The sequence below is a fragment of the Mizuhopecten yessoensis genome, unplaced genomic scaffold (genome assembly GCF_002113885.1).
Source record: "Mizuhopecten yessoensis strain PY_sf001 unplaced genomic scaffold, ASM211388v2 scaffold6893, whole genome shotgun sequence".
Classification (NCBI taxonomy): domain Eukaryota; kingdom Metazoa; phylum Mollusca; class Bivalvia; order Pectinida; family Pectinidae; genus Mizuhopecten; species Mizuhopecten yessoensis.
In genome coordinates this window covers 392,102-415,179 of record NW_018406777.1, presented here as the reverse complement: position 1 = coordinate 415,179, position 23,078 = coordinate 392,102, and the positions used below count along the sequence as shown (strand labels likewise).

General features: G+C 36.6%; 1 protein-coding gene across 3 annotated transcripts in view; it reads right to left on the bottom strand.

The window, feature by feature from the left end:
• Positions 1-2,300: 2,300 nt before the first annotated feature.
• The window catches only part of LOC110452804 (multidrug resistance-associated protein 1-like), a 41,947-nt gene continuing 21,169 nt past the window's right edge, over positions 2,301-23,078 (bottom strand). For all 3 annotated transcript variants that reach the window (XM_021501485.1, XM_021501486.1, XM_021501487.1), the window contains 21 exons: positions 22,169-22,495; positions 21,647-21,784; positions 20,681-20,827; positions 20,133-20,217; positions 18,642-18,711; positions 16,647-16,773; positions 16,009-16,185; positions 15,198-15,365; positions 13,806-13,995; positions 13,382-13,481; positions 12,799-12,913; positions 12,075-12,306; positions 11,275-11,585; positions 10,421-10,620; positions 9,744-9,867; positions 8,958-9,059; positions 7,963-8,106; positions 7,034-7,192; positions 5,826-5,992; positions 3,889-4,083; positions 2,301-2,978 (listed from right to left, as the gene is read on the bottom strand). In XM_021501485.1, the coding sequence (XP_021357160.1) occupies positions 2,849-2,978; positions 3,889-4,083; positions 5,826-5,992; positions 7,034-7,192; positions 7,963-8,106; positions 8,958-9,059; positions 9,744-9,867; positions 10,421-10,620; positions 11,275-11,585; positions 12,075-12,306; positions 12,799-12,913; positions 13,382-13,481; positions 13,806-13,995; positions 15,198-15,365; positions 16,009-16,185; positions 16,647-16,773; positions 18,642-18,711; positions 20,133-20,217; positions 20,681-20,827; positions 21,647-21,784; positions 22,169-22,495 (3,408 nt within the window). In that variant the 3' untranslated portion in view covers positions 2,301-2,848. The remainder of the gene's footprint in view (positions 2,979-3,888; positions 4,084-5,825; positions 5,993-7,033; positions 7,193-7,962; positions 8,107-8,957; positions 9,060-9,743; positions 9,868-10,420; positions 10,621-11,274; positions 11,586-12,074; positions 12,307-12,798; positions 12,914-13,381; positions 13,482-13,805; positions 13,996-15,197; positions 15,366-16,008; positions 16,186-16,646; positions 16,774-18,641; positions 18,712-20,132; positions 20,218-20,680; positions 20,828-21,646; positions 21,785-22,168; positions 22,496-23,078) is intronic.

Here is a 23,078-nt window from a genome sequence, read left to right as displayed (position 1 = left end):
ATTCCACATTAGCTTCAATGTAATTGTGTAAGAACCGTTAAAGATTATATACATGTCGTATCCCAGTACAGGTGTAAAAAAGACGTGTCGTGTCACAGTACAGATGTACAGACGTGTCGTGTCCCGGTACAGATGTACAGACGTTTCGTGTCCCGTTACAGATATATACACAGACGTGTCGTGTCACAGTACAGATGTACAGACGTGTCGTGTCCCGGTACAGATGTACAGACGTGTCGTGTCCCGGTACAGATGTACAGACGTGCGGTGTCCCGTTAAAGATTACATACATGTCGTATCCCAGTACAGGTGTAAAACAGACGTGTCGTGTCACAGTACAGATGTACAGACGTGTCGTGTCATAAGATCACAGTACAGATGTACAGACGTGTCGTGTCATAAGATCACAGTACAGACACCGGATTCCAGATTACCTTCAATGTAATTGTGTAAGAACCGTTGACAACAAATACTGAAGAGTTGGCACTGGGTTTTTTTTCCAGTGCAGATGATTTTATTACATTTAAAGTCACTCTTTTCTGTAATGTGACTGGATACCATTGACCATTCCTTAGCAATTAACTCAGACAGAAATCTGGATTTTAAAATACTTTACTTAATATTTGATCATAAGTTATACAATACATGTGAAACCATGAGAATGTGGCAAAAGATCGTTAATCAGACACAATTTGATCTTCAACATGTCACAGACGCAAGATGATAAAGCACTTCTGCACAAGAGGCCCAAGGGGCAGGATCATTCACACAAGAGTTACAGCCTAACTAAATAGTGAAATGATATACAGACAGTAAGTCATTACAGCATATAACAACACTTTGAGTTTCATACAATTTTCACACCATACTGACTGTACTGAAAGTAAAATTTGTCAGAAACATGAACCTTTTGAAGTTAAGATTTAGCAAAATTGGTTCATTAAAATATGATTGTTGGAAAAATAGACTTTCAAAACAATGGCCATGTCAACTACATTGGATTTCAAATTGCTTACATTTAATAGTAACTGCTAATACAGATTTATATTAGATCTTAACGCATGCTGCAGTGGACCTTACACCAATCACCTTCAAGTTCCATCAAAATAACTTCAGTAGGATTAAGTTCAAAATAGGACAGATTTTTAAGATGACTTCAAGACAGATTGAAATCAGCTCAAATATACCTAAGTAACAGTCCAGCACATACTCTGTTTCTTTTAAATTTCAGTAAAATAAATTCATAAAATCTTGATACTAAGTTCTAATAAGGTTTTCAAGATGGCACTTTATATATTAGCCAAGAACTCCAAAAGAAGCTCCAAAATACAAAAAAAAAATTGTCTGCAGAACACAAAATTTCCTTTAAAAGTTAGCAAAATCACTTCAGTAAATCTCAACATGGCTGCCATGATGCGGACACTGGATTTCAAAGTTCTGGGCCAACTGTGGGTACATTTGCGTATCGGTTGAAACAGTTGAACCTGTAAAGAAAATGACAGGCACAGATCTGGACCGAGGCCAACCTCAGGAAAGGCAGTGTAGATTGAGGGGTCCAGATGTACCTTACAGAAAATGGTCTAAACCAAAATGCTGACTATTGCCAGTTTGCATTATTTCTGTCTAAAACAATATTTTGCCACATGTACCGTTTCAACCCGGATACACGAATGTAGCCTACCTATTATATCAGATATGAAAATAAGGGGAGGTTATTGTTAATACAACAGTACAGTGGGACTGGGATCTTTAACAACTATGACATCACATCACAGAATCAACAATTACACAAGGTCAAATGCTTATCAAGACACTCAAAGTGAGGCTTGCTGAAAGGGAACATTTTTTGCATTCCATAGATTAGGATTGAAAAAATCCCCACAACTCGACAGCTGTCTAACCCTCCTAATTATCAACTTTTTAGAAAAAAAATCACTAATCCTTATGTCTATTTGAAATTTAAAATTAACTCCATTTAGATAAATATGAAGAACAACTGTCATTCCTGGAACCTATATATTAAATAATTTATACACTATATGTTCAATATAAACAGTAACATTTACATGTTAGATACAAACATTAAATATGTATTTATATTACCAGTTGTACTTGATTGTTTTATCTACAATGTAACACAGTGATATTGTACAACTTTTTCTTTGGCAGACAGTTTTCCATAATATACATGAATGTAACAAATATTTATGATTGCAATTTACTATCTTTAACTCATTCACCCCTTTTTTCATAATGAACTATTCTACCTTTGAATTGGAAGAGTTCAAATGTGTCTTTAGGGGTAAATGAAAAAATAACAATGTCTTACAAGCACTTTTAGTATACAGATACATACTGACATTGTCTTGTACAAGAACTGGTGGTCTCCTCCTGTTACTTAGCATTGCACTCACTTAACCTGTTCAACACACCACTCAACCTCTTTGGACTATGTCACTGGGATGTTTGGGAGAACATAGGGTGGTACATTGTGCTACTGTTTTGAAGTTCAATGTTTGTTTAGTTTTATAATAGATACTGTAACTTGATGCTTTCAAGCTTAACTTCTAGAAGGATTGTCATCTGTTCACAATTTTACAATTATAGTTTTAAAGGCAGAGTACTGGTAACAGATACCACTGACTGTGGTAATGTAGCCATATTTTCTCTTACAAGTACAGTTCCAAGTAATCTAAAACAGTTTAATAAATCTCTTTTGATTTGTAAAACAACACAGAAAAATGAAATTCTTAAAGTTTCATAATACTCCTGAATGACCTTCATTAAAGTTGATAGAGAGTAAGGATAAAATAGTTGCTGCTTTCTGAATCATTTCAAGACCCATTTTTCAACCATTTTGGAAGCCGCTGACAAGTCCAGCATCAACAGCCATTCCATAGAAGATTGAGTCGTGATTACCCAGGAGGACAGATGGGGAGTCAAACTCTGCAATATCTCCATTACTCAAGACCAACACTCTGTAAAAAATACAGGAAATATTACCATGGTTACAGGACCAACACCCTGTAAAATATATATAATAAATATTACCATGGTAACAGGACCAACACCCTGTAAAATATATTCAGGAAATATTACCATGGTAACAGGACGAACACCCCGTAAAAAATATTCAGCAAATATGCCATAGTTACAGGATGAAATTTATGCATTAAGTTAAAATTCATTAAAGTAAGGCTATAAACCAGAATCTTTTTCTTTCACCAAAATTCATATTTGGTGTTATGGCATACCAGGGGTACTCTCAAAATAAATTCAGTATCGAACAAGAAACCCTGTTTATTGAAAATTTCTTTTACACAAAAGCAACCTGGCTCCACCATGCCAATTCAAGCTAATTTAGCAGGGAGCTAAACAAAGAAAGTTAGCTTGGAAACTAAAGTCTGGATGTTGATCAGTCAAAGTGCAGTATGCTAATCAATTATTCACAGATCCCTCCTCTTTGAACACAGTCTTAATCTCTGTATACTGTACAGGTGCTTACCGAGTGATAGTGAAATGGAATGATATTTAAACAGGTTATCAGGAAATTTAATTGTGGAAGGACAGATGCTGCCAATACAATTAGACATCCTGTCAAAGTATTCAACATATGTGTAACAGGAGAAAGAAAAATACAATGGCCAGATCCGAGTTCGAATCCAGGACCCTCCAAACTAGTACTCTAGATGGATGCTCTACCAAATGAGCTACCTGGTTGCCAATCCAGTTCCGCTACAAGTGTATAAAAGTTTCGCTTGCTTGAACTCTTTTGATTCTGTGTGATATATGGTTTAGATCTAATATACAAAACATACTGGCTCTTCCAGTCATTGTGCTGTCAGACTATAACAAATTCATCTGGAAGACAAAACTAGACATGCTTACTTATCGTAATCTAGAACGGTGTTAAGACGGTGGGCGATGGACAGGACTGTACAGTCGTGGAACTCGGAGTGTATTGTCTCCTGTATGAGGGCATCAGTCTGCATGTCTACTGCCGCGGTCGCCTCGTCCAGGATCAGAACATTTGTCTTCTTGAGTAATGTCCGTGCCAAGCACACCAACTGTCGCTGCCCTACACTGTAAAAACAGGATGTTGTTTAGCAACACACTCAATTTTAAATACACTCTTCTGGCCCATTGTTTTTTTGCGTCACACTACATGTAGGTTGAATTTATTGATGAGCATTTCAGATTTGGTAACAGAAACCTATCCATTAAAAAGTTCTTCAATACCACATTAAGATATATTGACAATATGCCGTCTTCCAATAATATGAAATTTATTTATCACCTTGATCATATATGTACCCGCCTGAGTTTGAAATCAGAGAAATAACAGACTCCTCTACTTCAGCTGCATTCCACAATCTTTCATTACAGCATGACCAACAGGGCAGCTTACTACAAATCTGTACATTAAGAGGGACAATTTCAACTTCCCAATTGTTAACTTTCACTTTCTTGAGAGAAATATCCCTACATCCTTCCTACTGTTTTAACATTTCACAGTTGATTTGGTATACAAGAGCTTGCTCTGAATATCGTACCATCTGTGATAGTGATAGACAAACTTACAACACAGGGTTTCCAAAGACCCAGGTTGATGAAGACTTTAAACTGGAATTTTGTTTTTGGGAACAAAAACATGTCTCCCCTTATTAGCCAATAGCTAAACTTCGGTATAAAAAATTAACAAAGGGCCATATCTCTTTATATAGTGGGGCATGAGACCCAAATTTAGAATATGACACTCCTACTTCCCAATATACATTAAAACCATAGCAAATTTGGTCAACGTAGGTGAAATAACATGGAAGTTATGCTGTGGATAAACTTTGGTAATAAAAATAAACAAAGGGCCATTACTCTGTATAAAGTGGGGCACAAAACCTGATTTTAGTGCGAGAGATTCCACCTTCCCAAGATACATAAATATGGTAAGTTTGGTCAATGTAGGTGAAATAACATGGAACTTATGCTCCGGTAAAACTTCGGTATTGAAATTAAACAAAGGGCCATAATTCTATATATAGTGAAGCACTAGGCCTAATTCTAGTGCACTGCACACCTTCTGTAAGTGATGCAGGTATACTTCAAGTTTGATCAAGATATCTTTAACCGTTTAAAATTTATGGGCCGGACAAGAATTTACTGTAAAATGTTGCACTTATTTGACCTTTGACCTTGATGTGAAGATCACAGTAACCTTATCCCAGTGCACTGCACACCTTCTGTGAGTGATGCATGCATACCTAAAGTTACATCAAGATATCTTTGACGGTTTAAAGTAATATGGCCTGGACAAGTTGGGATTAGAAGAACCAGAAGAAGAAGAAGAAGAAGAAGAACCAGAAGAAGAACCAGTACTAATACAATATGTCTCCTAAAGTTTTATTCAAGATATCTTTGACGGATTAAAGTAATGGCCTGGACAAGTTGCGATTAGAAGAACCAGAAGAAGAAGAAGAAGAAGAAGAACCAGAAGAAGAAGCAGTACTAATACAATATGTCTCCCTTCATTCGAAGGGGAGACATAACAAGTCATGGTTGCCATCCTGATCTCTTAAGGAAATATGATATGTCTGTGTGTGATTTCTGATTATGATCTTTAACATGCCTTTTGGTTGTGTTGTCATTACTGGAGTTCTTGGTGGTAGGATGTGACATTACTTGGAAATGACTTCTATTTACATATGGCAGGTAGTGTCAATGAAGCAGAAGAAGCTTCTATATAATTACCCATCTTCAACCCCTGGGTTTATTCTTGTAATTTGTTAAGGGTTTCCATATTATAAAACCATACATTGTCACCTGCATACCTGAAGTTATGGCCCCCTTCTCCACACTGGTAGCTCAGTAACCCTGGTAACGTCTTGACAAACTCACTCAAATGAGCCTGCTGTAATGCATTCCATAGTTGATCATCCTTGTACTTGTCAAAAGGGTCAAGGTTCATTCGCAATGTCCCAGAAAACAGAACAGGGTCCTAGGAAAGAGATAAGAAACAACAAACTTAATATCATTCATAATACCTCGTCTTTTCAGAAACCTAAGATGGAAATTACGTTGCACTGACATGAATCTCTCATCAAATCAGTTAATCCAGTCAACTTTCTATGATGAACCATAATTTTGCCTTGTTTTGCTTTGTAGAAAGAAATAAAGGTTTTGGTAAACCAACCCAATTATAAGGTAAGGAGATCCAATGTCCTGTGGGTAGTGGTTGGTCAGTGTACCTACCTTTACGGCATCCTTGGTGTTGACGCTCCATCACTTACCTATTTGGACTTATTTTGCTTTGTACACAATATACATGCATAAGTGAAATTTAGATAATTGTTCATCATTATAGTATCTTCTTAAATTCAAGGGAGAGAATTTTACACATTTTGAAACAATTATCTATTTTACATGTATACTGCATTTTGACTTTTCCTGTGCCTGAAAGCCGTACTTTTTAGCATTGAAATATACAGGAGAATATACTAGAGCAGCAGAGAATTACTACAAACATTGAACGATTAATGCAACAACTGCATTAATAGAATATCTTCAGCAATAACAAATATATTATGTGGCCAGTATTTTTATATCCCTCACAAATATTCATGCAGCCCATGTTGAATGACCATTTGATGCTTTGTCTTGGAAATCCACCATTTATACATACCCCCTTGGTGAAACATTTAGTAAGTCTCAGAACTCAGAAGTAAGTTCGGAAATGTCAGCTCTTGAAATTACACTCCATGGGCAAATTATAATTAAATACTAATTCATTTGCACTACTTTATTTGGAAGAGCCCTTTTATCTAATTAACTGAAACCATATGTAAAAACTAACATATCACTTATTTCTAGGTACTGTAAAGCACTTTAGAGTGGCTTATGTTTGCTTTGATAGGGCACTATATAAAATTTTGTATATTAATATTATTATTATTTCTAAAATAAATCTAGTAAAACAAGAGTAAGCTTATCATCAATGCAGGTTTTAGAAGCGTAATCTGTGTTTGTCTTTTTGCATTACCTGTGGGAGAATAGTGAGTTTTTCCCTTAGGTTGTGCAAGCCTATGTCTGCAATCCTGACACCGTCGATAATGATGTTTCCCTCAGTGCCCTCTATCAGACGAAACAGTGAAAGTGTCAGGGAGGATTTACCTGCCCCTGTCCTTCCGACAATGCCAATCTGTCAAATTAATCAAATTTAAAATAATTAATTTTCAAATTGGAAGTCACAAGGTGTATTGAATATTTAGAAAAAATTAATACCATCAGAAATTATTATTTTACAATTATGAAAACTAATTATCACAAGGTTATCTTGTACAATCAACATTGAAACCACCTTAAATGTTTCATATCAGACTCCGATCAAAAGAGAAATGCTATAAAATACGATATCACAATGCATTTATACCAAATCCAACCATTGTTATATCAAAAATATGTGTCTGTTTCTCTATTCTTAAAACATTGGAAAAACATGCAAGAAGTTAGGGAAACACTATAAGTTCCCAACATAAAAATATGGACATGATTTTATCAGCCAGTCTTTTAATTTTCAATTCAACCATTTCAAATGTGTCAAGCTGTAACTTAAAATGTACCTTAATGTGTGTATGGCATGACAATTTTGTAAGGAGCTTGAATTGGGTGGAGTTCAGGTCTAAGACAAGAGTTGAAGAGACTCAAATGGGCCTGCATTGTTCACCTGGTGTTTAAACTAAATCTCACACTTGTAACCTTAAAAGTGGACTTAAATAAAGCTGCAGGCAAAACATTAGTATTTATGACTCGCTAAGTCATTCAAATGAACCTGTTAAAAGATTTAAACACAGACGCCACCACAAAAGCTCACAGGCCTGGTGAGCTAAAAATGGGAGAAAGACACATATGACTGATCAATCAGTACATTCTGACTTTTATAACTTATAGACTGTTGTTGTTGATCCTCACCTTCTCTCCATGGTGAATGTGAATTGTGATGCCCTTGAGAACCAGGTCAAGGTCAGGTCGGTACCTGGTCTTGTAGTTCTGGAATATTATCTCCCCTTGTCTTGGCCATTCAGGGTGTGGTGGATTCTTGCCATACCATTCTGCCTGTTATCGTTAAAACATGAATCACTTCATGACAATCTTAATTAAGATTCAATGTCATAATTATGATAAAGTTTACTAAGTACCCATAGCTATTAATAACAATCAAAATATTCAGAATAAATTCAAACATTTGAATGTATTATTATAATTTGAAATTAATTCTTAATTGTAAGGCATTGAAAGGCAATATAACCAAGAGGCCAAATTTAAGCCTTATAGCCCAGCTGCTTCCCATGTTATCTGACTTTATTAACAAGCATTTGAAATGTTTCTGTTAAATTAAGACCACACAGGCCATCTCTGATTTCCTATTGATCCAAGGAATTCAAATAACAACAATAGGTTAGGGTGATGACAGAAACATTTGAATAACAATAGTTAGTACTGATCTTGTTGTATTGAGAAAAATCAAAATAAGTCTCAGCCAATCAAGGGTGGTCATTTAAGAATCTAAATCAACAACCAAACAATGTAGATGTCAGCATACTGTTACACCCTCATTTCATTAATCTCACAAAAATGGTACAGAAGTATGTGAAATATTACATGTCACACGAACCACCATTTTATACAGCTCTTCATAAACCTTATTGTGTTGATCAATAGACAATTTAATATAAAAAAATAAATTACCACCCATCATTGATATTTGTGCCAGTTATACTTGAATGCTTTGTGAGTGAATGTGATACATTTAGGCTGCATCACCACCAATCAGGTCAGTATTTTCAGGTCAAGATTTCCCTTTTTCTATTTGAATGTATTCCAGTATGATCCATCCACTTTATCTTAGGAAGACCAGCATTTCGTATTTGAGATTAGACTTTATTGTCAGGATGTTGATGGCGTACCTCTGCTTGCACCTCGGAGTACTCCTTGATCCTTTCCACCGACACCGTATTACTCTGTAGGTCACTGATATTCACCACCAAAACATTCAGCACGCTTGTTGCCTGGTAACAGATGTAACATGCCACTTCAATTAGTGAAACATCACCAAAACACACCAGCCCAAATTTAGAGATGACTATAACTACACAGCAGGTATTTTTAAACTTTGAAAATGCAACGAGATGGCCACAGTCTGAAGAACTCAACTATTTTATGAAGAGACATCCCATATTGCAAAAAATAAACAAGGCGAGAAAATCTATTATGAATGTGCATGTTCATATAACTCTAAATAGACAAAAAAAAGGTTATTTATAATCACTCTAGGCTTCATGGTTCTTTAGAAGAAGTTGTTTGAAGTTTTTCATTATACGATCCAAGTAACATTTTAAGTCAGTCCAAATAATTCATTTGAATAAACTTGATACAACAATAACATAAAATATATGCCAAATATAATGGCTCTAGATCTTGTGGTACTCAAATGTGAAAAGTTGACTGTGGATTGATGGACGCTGTGCCGTCATGTCATTAAATGGTCAGGAGAGTTATAACATATTTCCATATTGTCTGACAGTTAATAACAAAACTAATAGAAAGGTAAAAAGATGCATCAGTCAAGAAAAATACTACATAAACTTTGAAATAAATGCCACATAATGCATAGCCAGTACGTGCACGAAACATTTTATGTAGTGGAACGACAAAATTTGGATGTTTGATCCGACACATATGAAATTAGTTACCTGTAAAGCATAGGATATGGACAGACCCACAATCGCTCCTGACTGTCCAGGTGTGAACACACCAAATAGAGTGGCAGCCAGAATCAAGAAATTTCCCAAGAACTCTAGCCGTACTCCGAGCCATCTACAATTTATATAGTGACCCCCACAATCAGTGTACATAATAAGCACAGTTTTGTTGAAAAATTATAGATATTTTTCTGATACACACAAATGCAGCATTTTGGTTAACCACCATATGGGGGTATATGACCTCCAGAAAAGGATTATGACCCTCAAAATGATAGAGGCTAATGTTAAATAAAGGTATCAAAATGCATGATCGTTGGCGACCAGGTAGCTCATTTGGTAGAACGTCCATCTAGATTTCGGAGGGTCCCGGGTTCGAACCCTGGTCTCGCCGTGCATTTTTCCTTTCATGTTACAAATGCTTGGTTTTACCCCCAACCTTTATTTATGGCAAAAACACTGCAATTTATTTACAATATCTGTGAGTAAACATGGTACTTAAATTAAAAGATGACATTTGCCAGTTTAAACAATATATATTGGTATCTTGGGTATTTGATGACATCTTAAATTAAAATAGAGATGTATATGAATATCATAAGTAAAAGATGATATTGATTTGGCCAAATAAAGATACCAAATCCAACAAAACATTAAAGAACAGTCACCTGGAGGATACAAAGTACCCGTAGTAGAAGACAAGATTATTGTCGACCCGGTCCATAGACTCCTTGATGAAGCGGTCCTGAGCTCGGTAGGCTCGGATCACACTCGCACCAGAAACACTCTCACTAAAGTGATTATAGACAGGCGACCGCGTCATGGATTCCAGCCGCTTCAGCTGTCGTGATGTGGGGATGTAGAATTTCTGTGGAGAAGTCGTGTATGATTCAGATGATAGGATGTGACAGTGATATGGAAGTCAACTTAAAGTCGTATTGCATACAAAGATAGTTCTGTTTTAATATGAAGTAATGCTCTCTTTAATCTAGTAAAAATATCATGGTTCAATACACATGTATTTCTTTTAGACAAACTGGTTACCATATAATTAATTCATTTCCTCAATTAATTCCATTAAAAATCATATTAGATTATATTTATGGACATCAAATTCATCAGAGCCCATAGAAGTAAATGTGTGAGAATATACTTGAAAGAAGTTTCATCTTAATCAGAAGAAATATGGAGCTAGTAGAGTTATTTACTATTTAAAACAGTTAGAGCGACTACAGTTTTAAAAATGCAAATTCAAACTTAACCACTGACAGGCCAGTAAGGGCCCTGCCATGGTCTATTTTCAGTTACAGTGACATTAGCCTTGAATGTTTTTTAAACCCCTATTGCTGGTCCACACCCCCCCATGTTAAATGCCAAAATCTGAGATAATCTCCAAAAAGTGTTGACGGACAGACAGACAGACAGAAAAACGGACGGACTGACACTGTGATTACTATAAGGCACCCTCTTTAAGCAGAGCCCTAATAAAACCTTAATGATGTTCTGTGTTAGCAATTCGTACCAGGATGATGAAATACAGAACAGCCACAGGTATGATAATGAGGAGAAAAAGAGGAGTATTGACGCTGATGACGATCACGGTGCTGAGTGACAGGAAGAATGTGTTGAGTGAGATACGACAGGTGATTGGCAGGTTGTTGTCCATGATATCCACATCACTTGAGAAACGGTTGATGATCCTACCAATTGGTGTTGTGTCAAAAAAGGCCATTGGGCAGCGCATGATAGTATACAGCATCTTCTCGTGGAGTTTGCCTGCAGCTATCACCATTCTCACAGCCAGCATGAGCCCATAGATTAAAACCAGTACAGCTGTAGGATGTGAAAAAACAAAATGAACATGGCTTACATACATATAAATGGAACCCTAAATCCCTGATCACCACACAAACAACAATTTTATTTGTGACCTCTAACCTCGACTGATGACCACCAAAACATAATCATGTGCAGAAGTTAGATATTACTTTACTATTGTTTAAATAAGAACTAAATCTGCTGTTGTGGGGGAGAAGGGTCTTGTACTGTACACAATTGCAACCTTTTATTTCAAAAGTGATCAAATATGACCTTTGACCCCTAAATCTTGACCAATTACCATGGTGACCACAATCAAATCAGATACAAAACTCAATGCATTGCATATTATACTATAAGGTGTCGATATAAATAAACTCGGTTTGTTGAAGAAACTAGGTTTGTTGAAATATCATTAAGAAGGTGTCAAGAGAGAATTCTGACCTTCTTTTAACCTTGACCTGTGACCACCAAAATCAAATTAGGTGAAATCAATTGTCCTACCTTGTATAACCCCTAAGAGACCATACACAAGGAGATAATCGTAGGACCTGTCTCGGTACTCCAGTGTGTCCATCAATGAGATGTTGAGGAGAAGCCTGTCCTCCGTCCAGAAGGTCAGCCAGAAGTTGGAGTATATACTGGTGGTATGGAACCCGGCGAACAAGACCAAGATTACAGCTACTGACCACCATCCAGCGGCTCCAAAGTATGACTTGAACACTTCTATCTTCACCTACAGGATTTTAAGGAACGACAAAATTACTGGTGATACTGTTCAACATTGCGATACAATTGAAAAATACCTCATAGATTTTTCTTTTTCTACAGGAATATTGTCCATTTCTGCTAACTCTAATTCTCCCTTTGAGTTTATGAATCTCAACCTTATAAAGTTCTGCTACGTTACCTCACATATTGACTTTTACTGCTGAAAAGAACATATTTTACCCGCTACCATTTCATCCACCAATCTCCATCAAAACATCATCACTGCACTGTCTCAGTCTAGCCAACCATCCTTCACCTTTCACCCATAGCCTCAGCCTATCCATTCCCTTTCAACTTAAGACTTGGCCCAACTTTTCTGTAGCTATCCTTGCACCTATTGGCCTATTCTCTTTCAACCAAATACTAAAATTAACACATGCCCACTCTCAATCAACTAAAACTCACCAACATCAACCCTAGATTCATCCTGCCCACTCCCTGTCAATTATGAACTTACCCCGCCCACTTTAGCTGTCTCCTGTTGGATTAGTTGTTGCTTTGTATCCACAGGGGGTTTGCGAACACTTTCCTTCCTTTTGACAAGACGACTTCCTCTGCGACTTACACTGGCACTACAAATCATATCAATTTATAGTATTGGTACCTTTTCCCAGTTACAATACATCATTTCCATAAATGATAAAGATGTGTTTTTTTCTGACAATACTATTGTATTTTGTAATTAAAAACATTTACTACTAATTAAGAGACAATAAAATCTACTTTTAAAAAAGCATCTTTTATTGCACGCAATCAGGGTTTGAACATAATTTGACTTGACTCTTACTGAACACTGCTTGGAAAATCCTGAATGCTGGGAAACTTTCACCAAGTCAAATACTTGACCTTCATCATTTGAATCCATATTCTCCAAGTACAATCTTGGCCCACCACATGTAATTACTATGAAGAGTATATGGTGTATAATTATTCACAGTCCTGATAAATTTGCCCTCACTGCAGAGGAAGTGGCGGAGAAATTTTCCCAGTATGAGTACAGTGTAAATACATATGCCAGGATGAAGATTAGGAAACCATACCGTCTGAGATTAAGAGGAAGGCTGCGCTGGTCATCAGAGGTCAGCCCTTCAGAGGTCACGGCCTCTACCTGCTCAAATATCTTGTCCTTGATGGCTCTCACTACAGGTTAAACAAAATGAGAGTTTATGTACAGTTACACCTGCCTATAGCTAGCAAACACTTTTTTAAAACTACCACCTATCTATAGTGACTATTTGCAATGCTTTACTATACCATTAAACTGTAAATTAAATTTCAACCTCCTCTATGGATTTTTCTATGGATACTTGAACATCATCGCCATAGATAAGTGAATGTTGGTTCAGTTACATAATACCTGAATTTTTGGCAATTGCCATGGTGACATAATCTAGGATAACATGTGAATTTGAGTAAATTTTTAGAGTTATTGACATGAAACAATGTCTTTGCAATAGAACATACACTCAGGATCAACTTGTGCATCTTCCTCCTCATCTTCTAAGAAGAACTCTTTGAGGAACTGTGCGAAAGGTCCATCATGAGAGATCAGATCTTCGTACGACCCAAATTCTGAGATCCTGCCGTTCGTCATCACCAAAATATTGTCCACCATTGGTAGCCATTGGATACCATGAGTCACCAAAATCCTTGTCTACATAGAGAATCAGTAAACGTTACAAACACGAGGTAACTGGGCTATATCATTAAAGGTTTATGTTGTTGTTTGATAAGCCAACCAGACAAGAAGTTAAAAGTGTCTCCAATAAGTTTAGATTATGATTGCCATCAAAAAGATCTCAATGATTAAAAGAACTCATACGTAAGTCCAATTTGAGGTGTTTTTTGAGTAAACCCTTTGACCCTATACTTAACATAAGTTGTATACCTTGTTTTTGAGTAAACCCTTTGGTCCCATTACTTTACATAAGTTGCATACCTTGTTTTTGAGTAAACCCTTCTGTCCCATTACTTTACATAAGTTGTATACCTTGTTTTTGAGTAAACCCTTCGGTCCCATTACTTAACATAAGTTGTATACCTCGTTTTTGAGTAAACCCTTCGGTCCCATTACTTTACATAAGTTGTATACCATGTTTTTGAGTAAACCCTTTGGTCCCATTACTTTACACAATATGTTGTATACCTTGTTTATGAGTAAACCCTTTGGTCCTATACTTTACATAAGTTGTATACCTTGTTTTTGAGTAAACCCTTTGACCCTATACTTAACATAAGTTGTATGCCTTGTTTTTGAGTAAACCCTTCGGTCCCATTACTTTACATAAGGTATATACCTTGTTTTTGAGTAAACCCTTTGGTCCCATTACTTTACACAATATGTTGTATACCTTGTTTATGAGTAAACCCTTTGGTTCTATACTTTACATAAGTTGTATACCTTGTTTTTGAGTAAACCCTTTGATCCTATACTTAACATAAGTTGTATACCTTGTTTTTGAGTAAACCCTTTGACCCTATACTTTACATAAGTTGTATACCTTGTTTTTGAGTAAACCCTTTGGTCCCATTACTTTACATAAGTTGTATACCTTGTTTATGAGTAGACCCTTCGGTCCCATTACTTTACATGAGTTGTATACCATGTTTATGGTTAGACCCGTCGGTCCCATTACTTTACATAAGTTGTATACCATGTTTATGAGTAAACCCTTTGACCCTATACTTTACATAAGTTGTATACTATGTTTATGAGTAGACCCTTCGGTCCCATTACTTTACATGAGTTGTATACCATGTTTATGGTTAGACCCGTCGGTCCCATTACTTTACATAAGTTGTATACCATGTTTATGAGTAAACCCTTTGACCCTATACTTTACATAAGTTGTATACCTTGTTTTTGAGTAGACCCTTTGGTCCTATTACTTTGGTGAAGATATGTTTGCCGACGTGGGCGTCGACTGCACTGAGAGGATCATCCATGAGGTAGACATTAGAGTTACTGTACACAGCTCTCCCTAGACTGATCCGCTGTTTCTGTCCTCCACTGATGTTGATACCCTAAACAAAGGGGAGCCCAGTTTAACTATAAACAGGTCAAGTTTATTGTGAAAAGAGTAACACATTATATATTGTTTTTATACAACACTTCTTCTTGAAAATGAAAGTGTTTCAGTAATTGACATGGAATGTTACCTCTCAGCTATGAATTACTATACAGAATTGTATTTCAATTAGCAGATCAAGGTTCGATTGTTTGCGTTTAAAATCCTATGAACAGCAATGGTCATTTAAGAACATGACAAGTTTTGGAGGAAGGCCGGTGTTCTTGGAGAAAAACCACCGACCAACAGCCAGTACCTGGCAACTGCCCCACATAGGCCTTGAACCCGCGACCCAGTGGTGGAGGCCAAGTGGAGGTAGAATGACAGACGCATTAACCACAAGCAACCATGATCCTTGCAGATCAAGGACCAAGAAGAAACCAAAAACCGTAACCAGATAAGGCTATGCAAATACTGCTATTTTCACTAAAACTAAACAGTTATGACATTTTTATTAGATGTTCTGATTTACAAACCAAACTAAACCTTAAAAAAATACTTCACTTTCAAAAATATGGTAACGATACAAGCCCTTGACAATTAGCCCCAATTAGACTTTGTTATAAAACAAGAATTTACAATCTTATGTTACTGTATACCTTTTCCCCGATCTCTATCTGATCGCCACCAGGTAACATCTCCAGGTCAGGTCCCAGGCCACATGCTTCTATTACCTTCTTATACTTTTTCGCCAGCAGTTGCTTACCAAACAGGATGTTGTCCATCAGTGTGGCGTTCTGAATCCATGCTTCTTGGGGTACATAGGCTACCTTACCCTAAAATGATATGGCAATAAATTTATGAAATGTCTTCATCCTTATAACGACACCATGCATCACATAGACAATTTTAGTTGATGTGACATTTTTCTAACTATATCATGCATAACACTAAGAATTGGAATGCAAGTATTCCAACAATCATACAAATTCCAATATTCACATGAGATGTTGGCAAACAACATTGCTTGCCTTTCCACAAGTAATATAGTCAATCATTTTGGGGAATAGCCAAAATTATTTTATGATCTTTGAACAGCTAATTTGACCAGCTTTTCATTGCCATTGGTGCATGAAAATTACTTAGTACTTGACCCAGTAAGGTCATTGTGTAATGAAGAATGATTTTACAGACCTTGACCTTGACGGTACCATAAAAGTGACACTGTCCTGAGGTGAGGTAATAGTATTAAGCAATTGAAATGACCTCAACATCCTGGCCTTGACCTTACACTGACCTTGACTGTGACATTGCCTTGGTGCCTGGTGAGGTCCCCCAGTAAGGAGGATATGAGGGAGGACTTTCCGGCCCCTACCTGTCCCACCACGGCCACCAAATGTCCGTCGGGGATGTGGAAGTTGATACTGCAACGACAAACGTGGTAGTAAAATCCATGGATAAACGACATTAATATTGTATGCTTTAAGAGATTAACCTAGGTTAGTAATTTCTAATTTCTCCTTCCACATGAGGTTTATTTTATAATTCATTATTAGGTTTGCAAAGTCTTTGACTTCAAATATGAAGTATTTAGTACAAAATTACTTGACACTCTGTCGTCAGTGATGAACTTGTACACCAAATTTGGTTACTCCAGATGACAAGAGGCCCAAGAGGGCCTATATCGCTCACCTGAATATTTAAGCAGTCATAGCAAAATATTCTCATTAAATATTATATTGCACTAAAAATATTTCCCTCGCAAACTTTGTTGGCTCCATCTGTTGAAACTACCAGCAAAATATTATTATAAGATTCTATGCTTTTTGATTCTTCTTCAGAAGTTGCTTGACATATTTTTCCCTGTGATCTTGTAAGTAGGTCAATGTCATTTTCCTTCTCAAATTGGTTAGCTCTATTCCAAAAAGCTACCAGCCAAATCTTATGAATCCATTCCTTTTAGTTCTCAAGAACAAATCCATTAAAATGTTGTTGACCTCTGTGACCTCTAAAGTAGGTTGAGGTCATTTTCATTTGCAAACTTTGGTGAGCTCTATCCCGGGAAGTCACCAGCCAAATATTATAATTTTATGCCTTTTAATTCTTCAGAAGAAGCTGTTTGAACTGTTTGACATATTTGAACGCTGTGACCTTGAAAGTAGGTCAAGGTCATTTTCATTCGCAAACTTTGTTTGGCTCTTTCCCAGGAAGCCACCTGCCAAATATTAAGATTTTATAACTACCAGTTCTTCAGAAGAAGTCGTTTAAAGTGTTTGACATATCTGCCTCATGTGACCTTAAAAGAAGGTCAAGGTCATTTTCATTCTCAAACTTTGTTCGGCTCTTTCCTAGGAAGCTACAAGCCAAATATAGAGATTATATACCTTTCAGTTCTTCAGAAGAAGTCGTTTGAAGTGTCTGACACATTTGACTCCTGTGACCTTGAAAGAAGGTCAAGGTCATTTTCATTCTCAAACTTTGTCGGGCTCTATCCAAGGAAGCCATCAATCAAAAATAAAGATTCTATACCTTTCAGTTCTTCAGAAGAAGTCATTTGAAGCTTTTGACATATATGACCCCTGTGACCTTGAAAGTAGGTCAAACTAGTTTTCATTCTCAAACTTTGTTGGGCTCTATCCCAGGAAGCCACCAGCCAAATATAAAGATTATATACCTTTCAGTTCTTCAGAAGAAGTCGTTTGAAGTGTTTGACACATTTGACCCCTGTGACCTTGAAAGAAGGTCAAGGTAATTTTCATTCTCAAACTTTGTTGGGCTCCATCCAAGGAAGCCATCAGCCAAATATGAAGATTCTATACCTTTTAATTCTTCAGAAGAAGTCGTTTGAAGTTTTTGACATATTTGACCCCTGTGACCTTGAAAACAGGTCAAGGTCATTTTCGTTCTCAAACTTTGTAGGGCTCCTACCAACGAAGCTTTCAGCCAAATATCATGACTCTAGGCCTGTCCATTCTTCAGGAGAAGTTGTTTAAAGGAAAAGTTGACAGACGAGGACGGACGGACGGACGACGGACGCCGCGCCATGGCATAAGCTCACTTGGCACTTCATGCCAGGTGAGCTAAAAAAGTAAAGGAGACATGCTGCGGACAAAGGTGAAATAGTAAAGAAGACATGCCGCAGACAAACTTTTTCAAAGGTTGAGGTCAAAGATTAAACCACAGATCACAGTGACCTACTATTGAACATGACACTTTCTGTCATCTCAAGATTTCACTTCATAAAAAGTGCAAGCCTATAGGTACATTGTATGACACAGAATGTATTACTTACTCCTTAAGTGTAGGCTGTGGCATATCTCTGTCCCATATAAATGTACCGTGATTCACTTCCACAGCATAGTCTGTAAACAGAATCATACCAGCTTTTATTACGAGTCAAGGAACCTAATATGTACACAACAGGAGAGAGTTGTGTGCTTCTACCGGGGATTGGACTAGCGACCCTACCCTTCCCAGTTTGCTGCTCAACCAATTGAGCTTAGTTAGAGAAATTTCCTGGAAGGCATCTGTAATCTTATATATATTTAAAACCTGACACATGCACTTAATATTTATAAGGAAAATCAATTTACAGTAATCCTTTCTGTTTTGATGGTTCTTCCAATGTCAAATTTGCAAGGATTTGAATAACTCTGGGATCTCAATTTGTGCCCACTATCGTACCATCTTCATTCATACGATGTAATTTTGATCTTTTCTCCTCTTTTCTCTTATCTGTTTGATCAGTTTGCCTGTCCGCCAACTTGTTCAGTCTTAAGATCAGTCTCAAAAGTAAACATGCACAACTAAGGACCAAGGGAACCTACATATCAAATTTAAGAAAGGTTCCTCCAAGACTTTCTGAGAAATAGTGCTATCAAATTTCAACTTTTTAAATCAAGATGGCTGTCTGTCGACCATCTTGGTTTTCTCTTCAGTCCCTAAATTTGATATGGGTAACTAGGGACCATGGGAAACTTTAGAAATATCCCTCCAATAAGTTCTGAGAAATAGCGCTAACAAACTTTTACTCTCAAATTCAAGATGGCTGCCTGTCGGCCATCTTGGTGTTTTTTTTGGTGAAATTTTAGAAAGATCCCTCCAATCGACCATCTTTGTTCTGTGATTAATCGCAAAAAAACGATATGCATAAGTAAGTACCAAAGGGAACCTTCATGTGAAATTTGAGAAAGATCCCTCCAGTACTTTCTGAAAAACAGTGCTTAAAACAAACTTTAACACTTAAATTCAAGATGGCTGCCTGTTGGCTATCTTGGTTTTGTGATCATTCCTAACAAATATATGCATAACAAGGGACCAACGGGAACCTTCATTTGAAATTTCAGAAAGAACCCTTCTACACTTTCATAGAAATAGCGATAACAAAAATTGTTTCAGGATGGACGGAATGACAACGGACCACGCACACAGGGTGATTTGAAGAGCCCACCATCTGAACATGTTGGGCTAAATATCTGAGAAAGGAACAATCACATTTAACAATCAATGTTTATATAAGTATCAGTATATATTCACAGAATTTAATTTAAAATTGTCTCTCCTTGCTAATTACTCTCAAATAAATATATCTATATACAGAAGTTATTTGCAATACTTGACTGAATCGGTTAAAAAATGATTTCATTTTTGAAGACAATTATACTTAAAATACTTCCTTAAACAGTTAGTTTGTAATCTGTACCACTATGTTGTTATCCATACCAACCAATGCTAAAACTGAAGCAATTAAGTTAAAAATTGAATTCGTTATTATGTCGCCTACCATTACTGTCTGTAAAATGCACATTGTTGGGGTCAAGGTCAGTTCCACTGAGGTAATTCCTGATTCTGTTGATGGAAACCATTGCCTGTAAATAAACAATGTTCGGTTAGGGGTACACAGGTGTTACACTACAGGTATGAAATATCACAAGTACTTATACAAATAAGGTCAATACAAATGTACAGTTAACATCTAGTTATAGCAAGGTAAATACAGATAACACAGGAAAGCAGCGAGACAAATTAAGGTTATACAAAGCAATTGTTACCTCAATGAGTTTTTGGACTTCTTAAAGCTTAACAGCCAAAAAAAAGGGTTGCGTCCCTCAAAGTTTGTTTTTCTTTTTTTTCTCTCGAATTTAAAAAACCCAATAAAGAATAACCTCTAAATTTCATGAATTTATATGTTTGATCCAAGCTTTTAGACTTAGCCATTCACCAGCCCCTGAAGGAACTTTGTCAAACACATATAGTATTATTCTCAATTTCAATAAATATATTAAAATTTTTATCAGGCAGGGGCTGCTGTAAAATTCGGTTTTACTGTACCTGGACCCCGTAGGAGATGAGTTGAGACAACAGGTTGACTGGTACCCTTAGGATGTTAAACAGAGCCAAGGCTACAAAAGCTTGATCGGACCTCAAACTGTGGGTTTCTGAGGTCACCACATAGGTCGCAAAGGTCGCCAGCATCACCTGTAATCACACGGTCAAACATACATTCCAAAATTATTATCTGTGATTTTCAGGGTTCCATCTACATAAATTCTATGTGTCTGACTATTTATATAGTTTAATTTGCAGCCATATGACATCTCTAAATTACAATAATTTTCAATATATCACTGATATTATCTGATGTACTTTGCTTACATTCCTCAAGTCTATAAAGTCTTATAAAACCACCTGGTAGTTCATAACTGACCTCACAGTTAGGTTAATCATACGGCTCGACACAACTGGAACATAAAGAACAGTATTGGCATTATAGATTTGTGTGTGCCAACCTTGTAATGATTTGTCATTGTTAGTGATATAGTGATCTTGTAGTGTGGTTCCTTGTAGTAAGGTATTGTACTTGTAGTGTGGTTCCTTGTAGTAAGGTGTTGTACTTGTAGTGTGGTTCCTTGTAGTAAGATATTGTACTTGTCGTGTGGTTCCTTGTAGTAAGGTATTGTACTTGTAGTGTGGTTCCTTGTAGTAAGGTATTTTACTTATAGTACAACAACTGGTTTTGATTTCATAAACATTTTACATGTAATTCACTACTTCAACACTCTGGAGTAATGGTACCTTGGTAAATGGTTTGTAGAAATTCATACACTTTTTATATCAGAAGTCATTTTGAACATTAGGTCTTGTATCTTAACTGTTATAGTGGAATTTCCAGGAAATAGCAACAGAAAATCTTCTCTCCTTTTAGCAAAGATTCCACCTTGTAATGCTATTAAAGCGAGTTGTAGTTTAGGGTTTGAACTTGCAGACTTCAATGGTACTTGTAGCTGACTACCTTACCACAAATGGAGCGAGGAGGAAGCAGAATGTTGTGAAGCCTTGAAGGTAGGCAATGTGTTTCAACCTCTTCAGCTCCTGTTGTCGTATTTCTAACACTTGCTTGGTAAATGATGGCTCCCATGCATACATCTTTAGTACCTACAGAACAAATGATCTGACTATTGTATATAATTTTCAGACAAAATTTAAAAGACAAAAATTTAGCAATGATGCAGGTCCCTCACATTTTATTATATTTTTGTCCTATAAATCTGTAAAATCCATGACTTTGCATTGGAAACTGTTTTTTCTTCCCATGACTAGGGCTTTGATAGAAAAAAGTAATATATAATCAGCATCAATGTTTTGAGACAATGAAAAACAATCTCCTTCTACATAATACCACTCTATTCAAAATTCACAGTAAATGTACCTATTGTACAGCACAAGAGGCATTGTTACCTTAAAACATTTAAATTTGTTAACACTGCTTTTGGCAAATGTCATAACTGTATTGTTCGATTTATAGTACTAAATACATACCTTTATACCATTGAGAATCTCACTGAACAGTTTGATACGCTTGCCCTTATACATTAGGACAAGGCCCTGAAGTTTCCTCTGTTGAATGGCCACAAATGAGTTGAGAGGTACCATAAGCATGAGAACAGCCAGCCCTGCCAGACAGGAGGGGCCCAGCTCTACATAGGTCCACAACAGGTAGATTCCAATGGCTGTTTGGAGGGGCACCGTAACCAATGACCACAGGTAGCTAAATGTGTCCTGGATACGTTGGCAGTCCACCGACATCAGGTTCACCGTCTCTCCTAAAGTCGTATTCTTATGCATCTCATTGCTCATTGTCATTTCCTGTCAAATTAAATATAAATGGGTTATTGTACAGGACAGGTTTATTTATATACAAATAATAAAACCTTGAAGTGCCATCTTCTTCAACATTGCAGGTCATGATAACAGGAAATTGTACATGACAATTACAAGGTCATGCAGAAGCTTACTGAATACTCATCAAACCTCACCTAACAGAACCGGTTATGGTTTGGCAAGGCCAATTACCATCCCTGGTTTTAACTGTTATCTGTAGTCCATTACTGTTTAACCTTCTGTGGTACATTTAGATTTTTACCTATTTTTCATGAAACAGATGTTGTACAAAGTTTGATAGATTGAGATAAATGAAGTTGGTATGGTGGTATCACCGATTCATACATGCCAGATATCACAAAGTGGGACAAAATCTCACAGATTGTCATGATAAATCAGTTAACCATTACCCTGTAGTTGTTTACTCTTAAGCTAGAGTTCTCTAGTTGTGGACATGTGACAGTCATGTGATTGATTCTAACGCAAGAACTTTGGATAAGTTCCAGAATATAGATGGTGTCTGGAATAGTGCGCTATGTCTGTATCTTTTCTTTTTCAATAAATAATA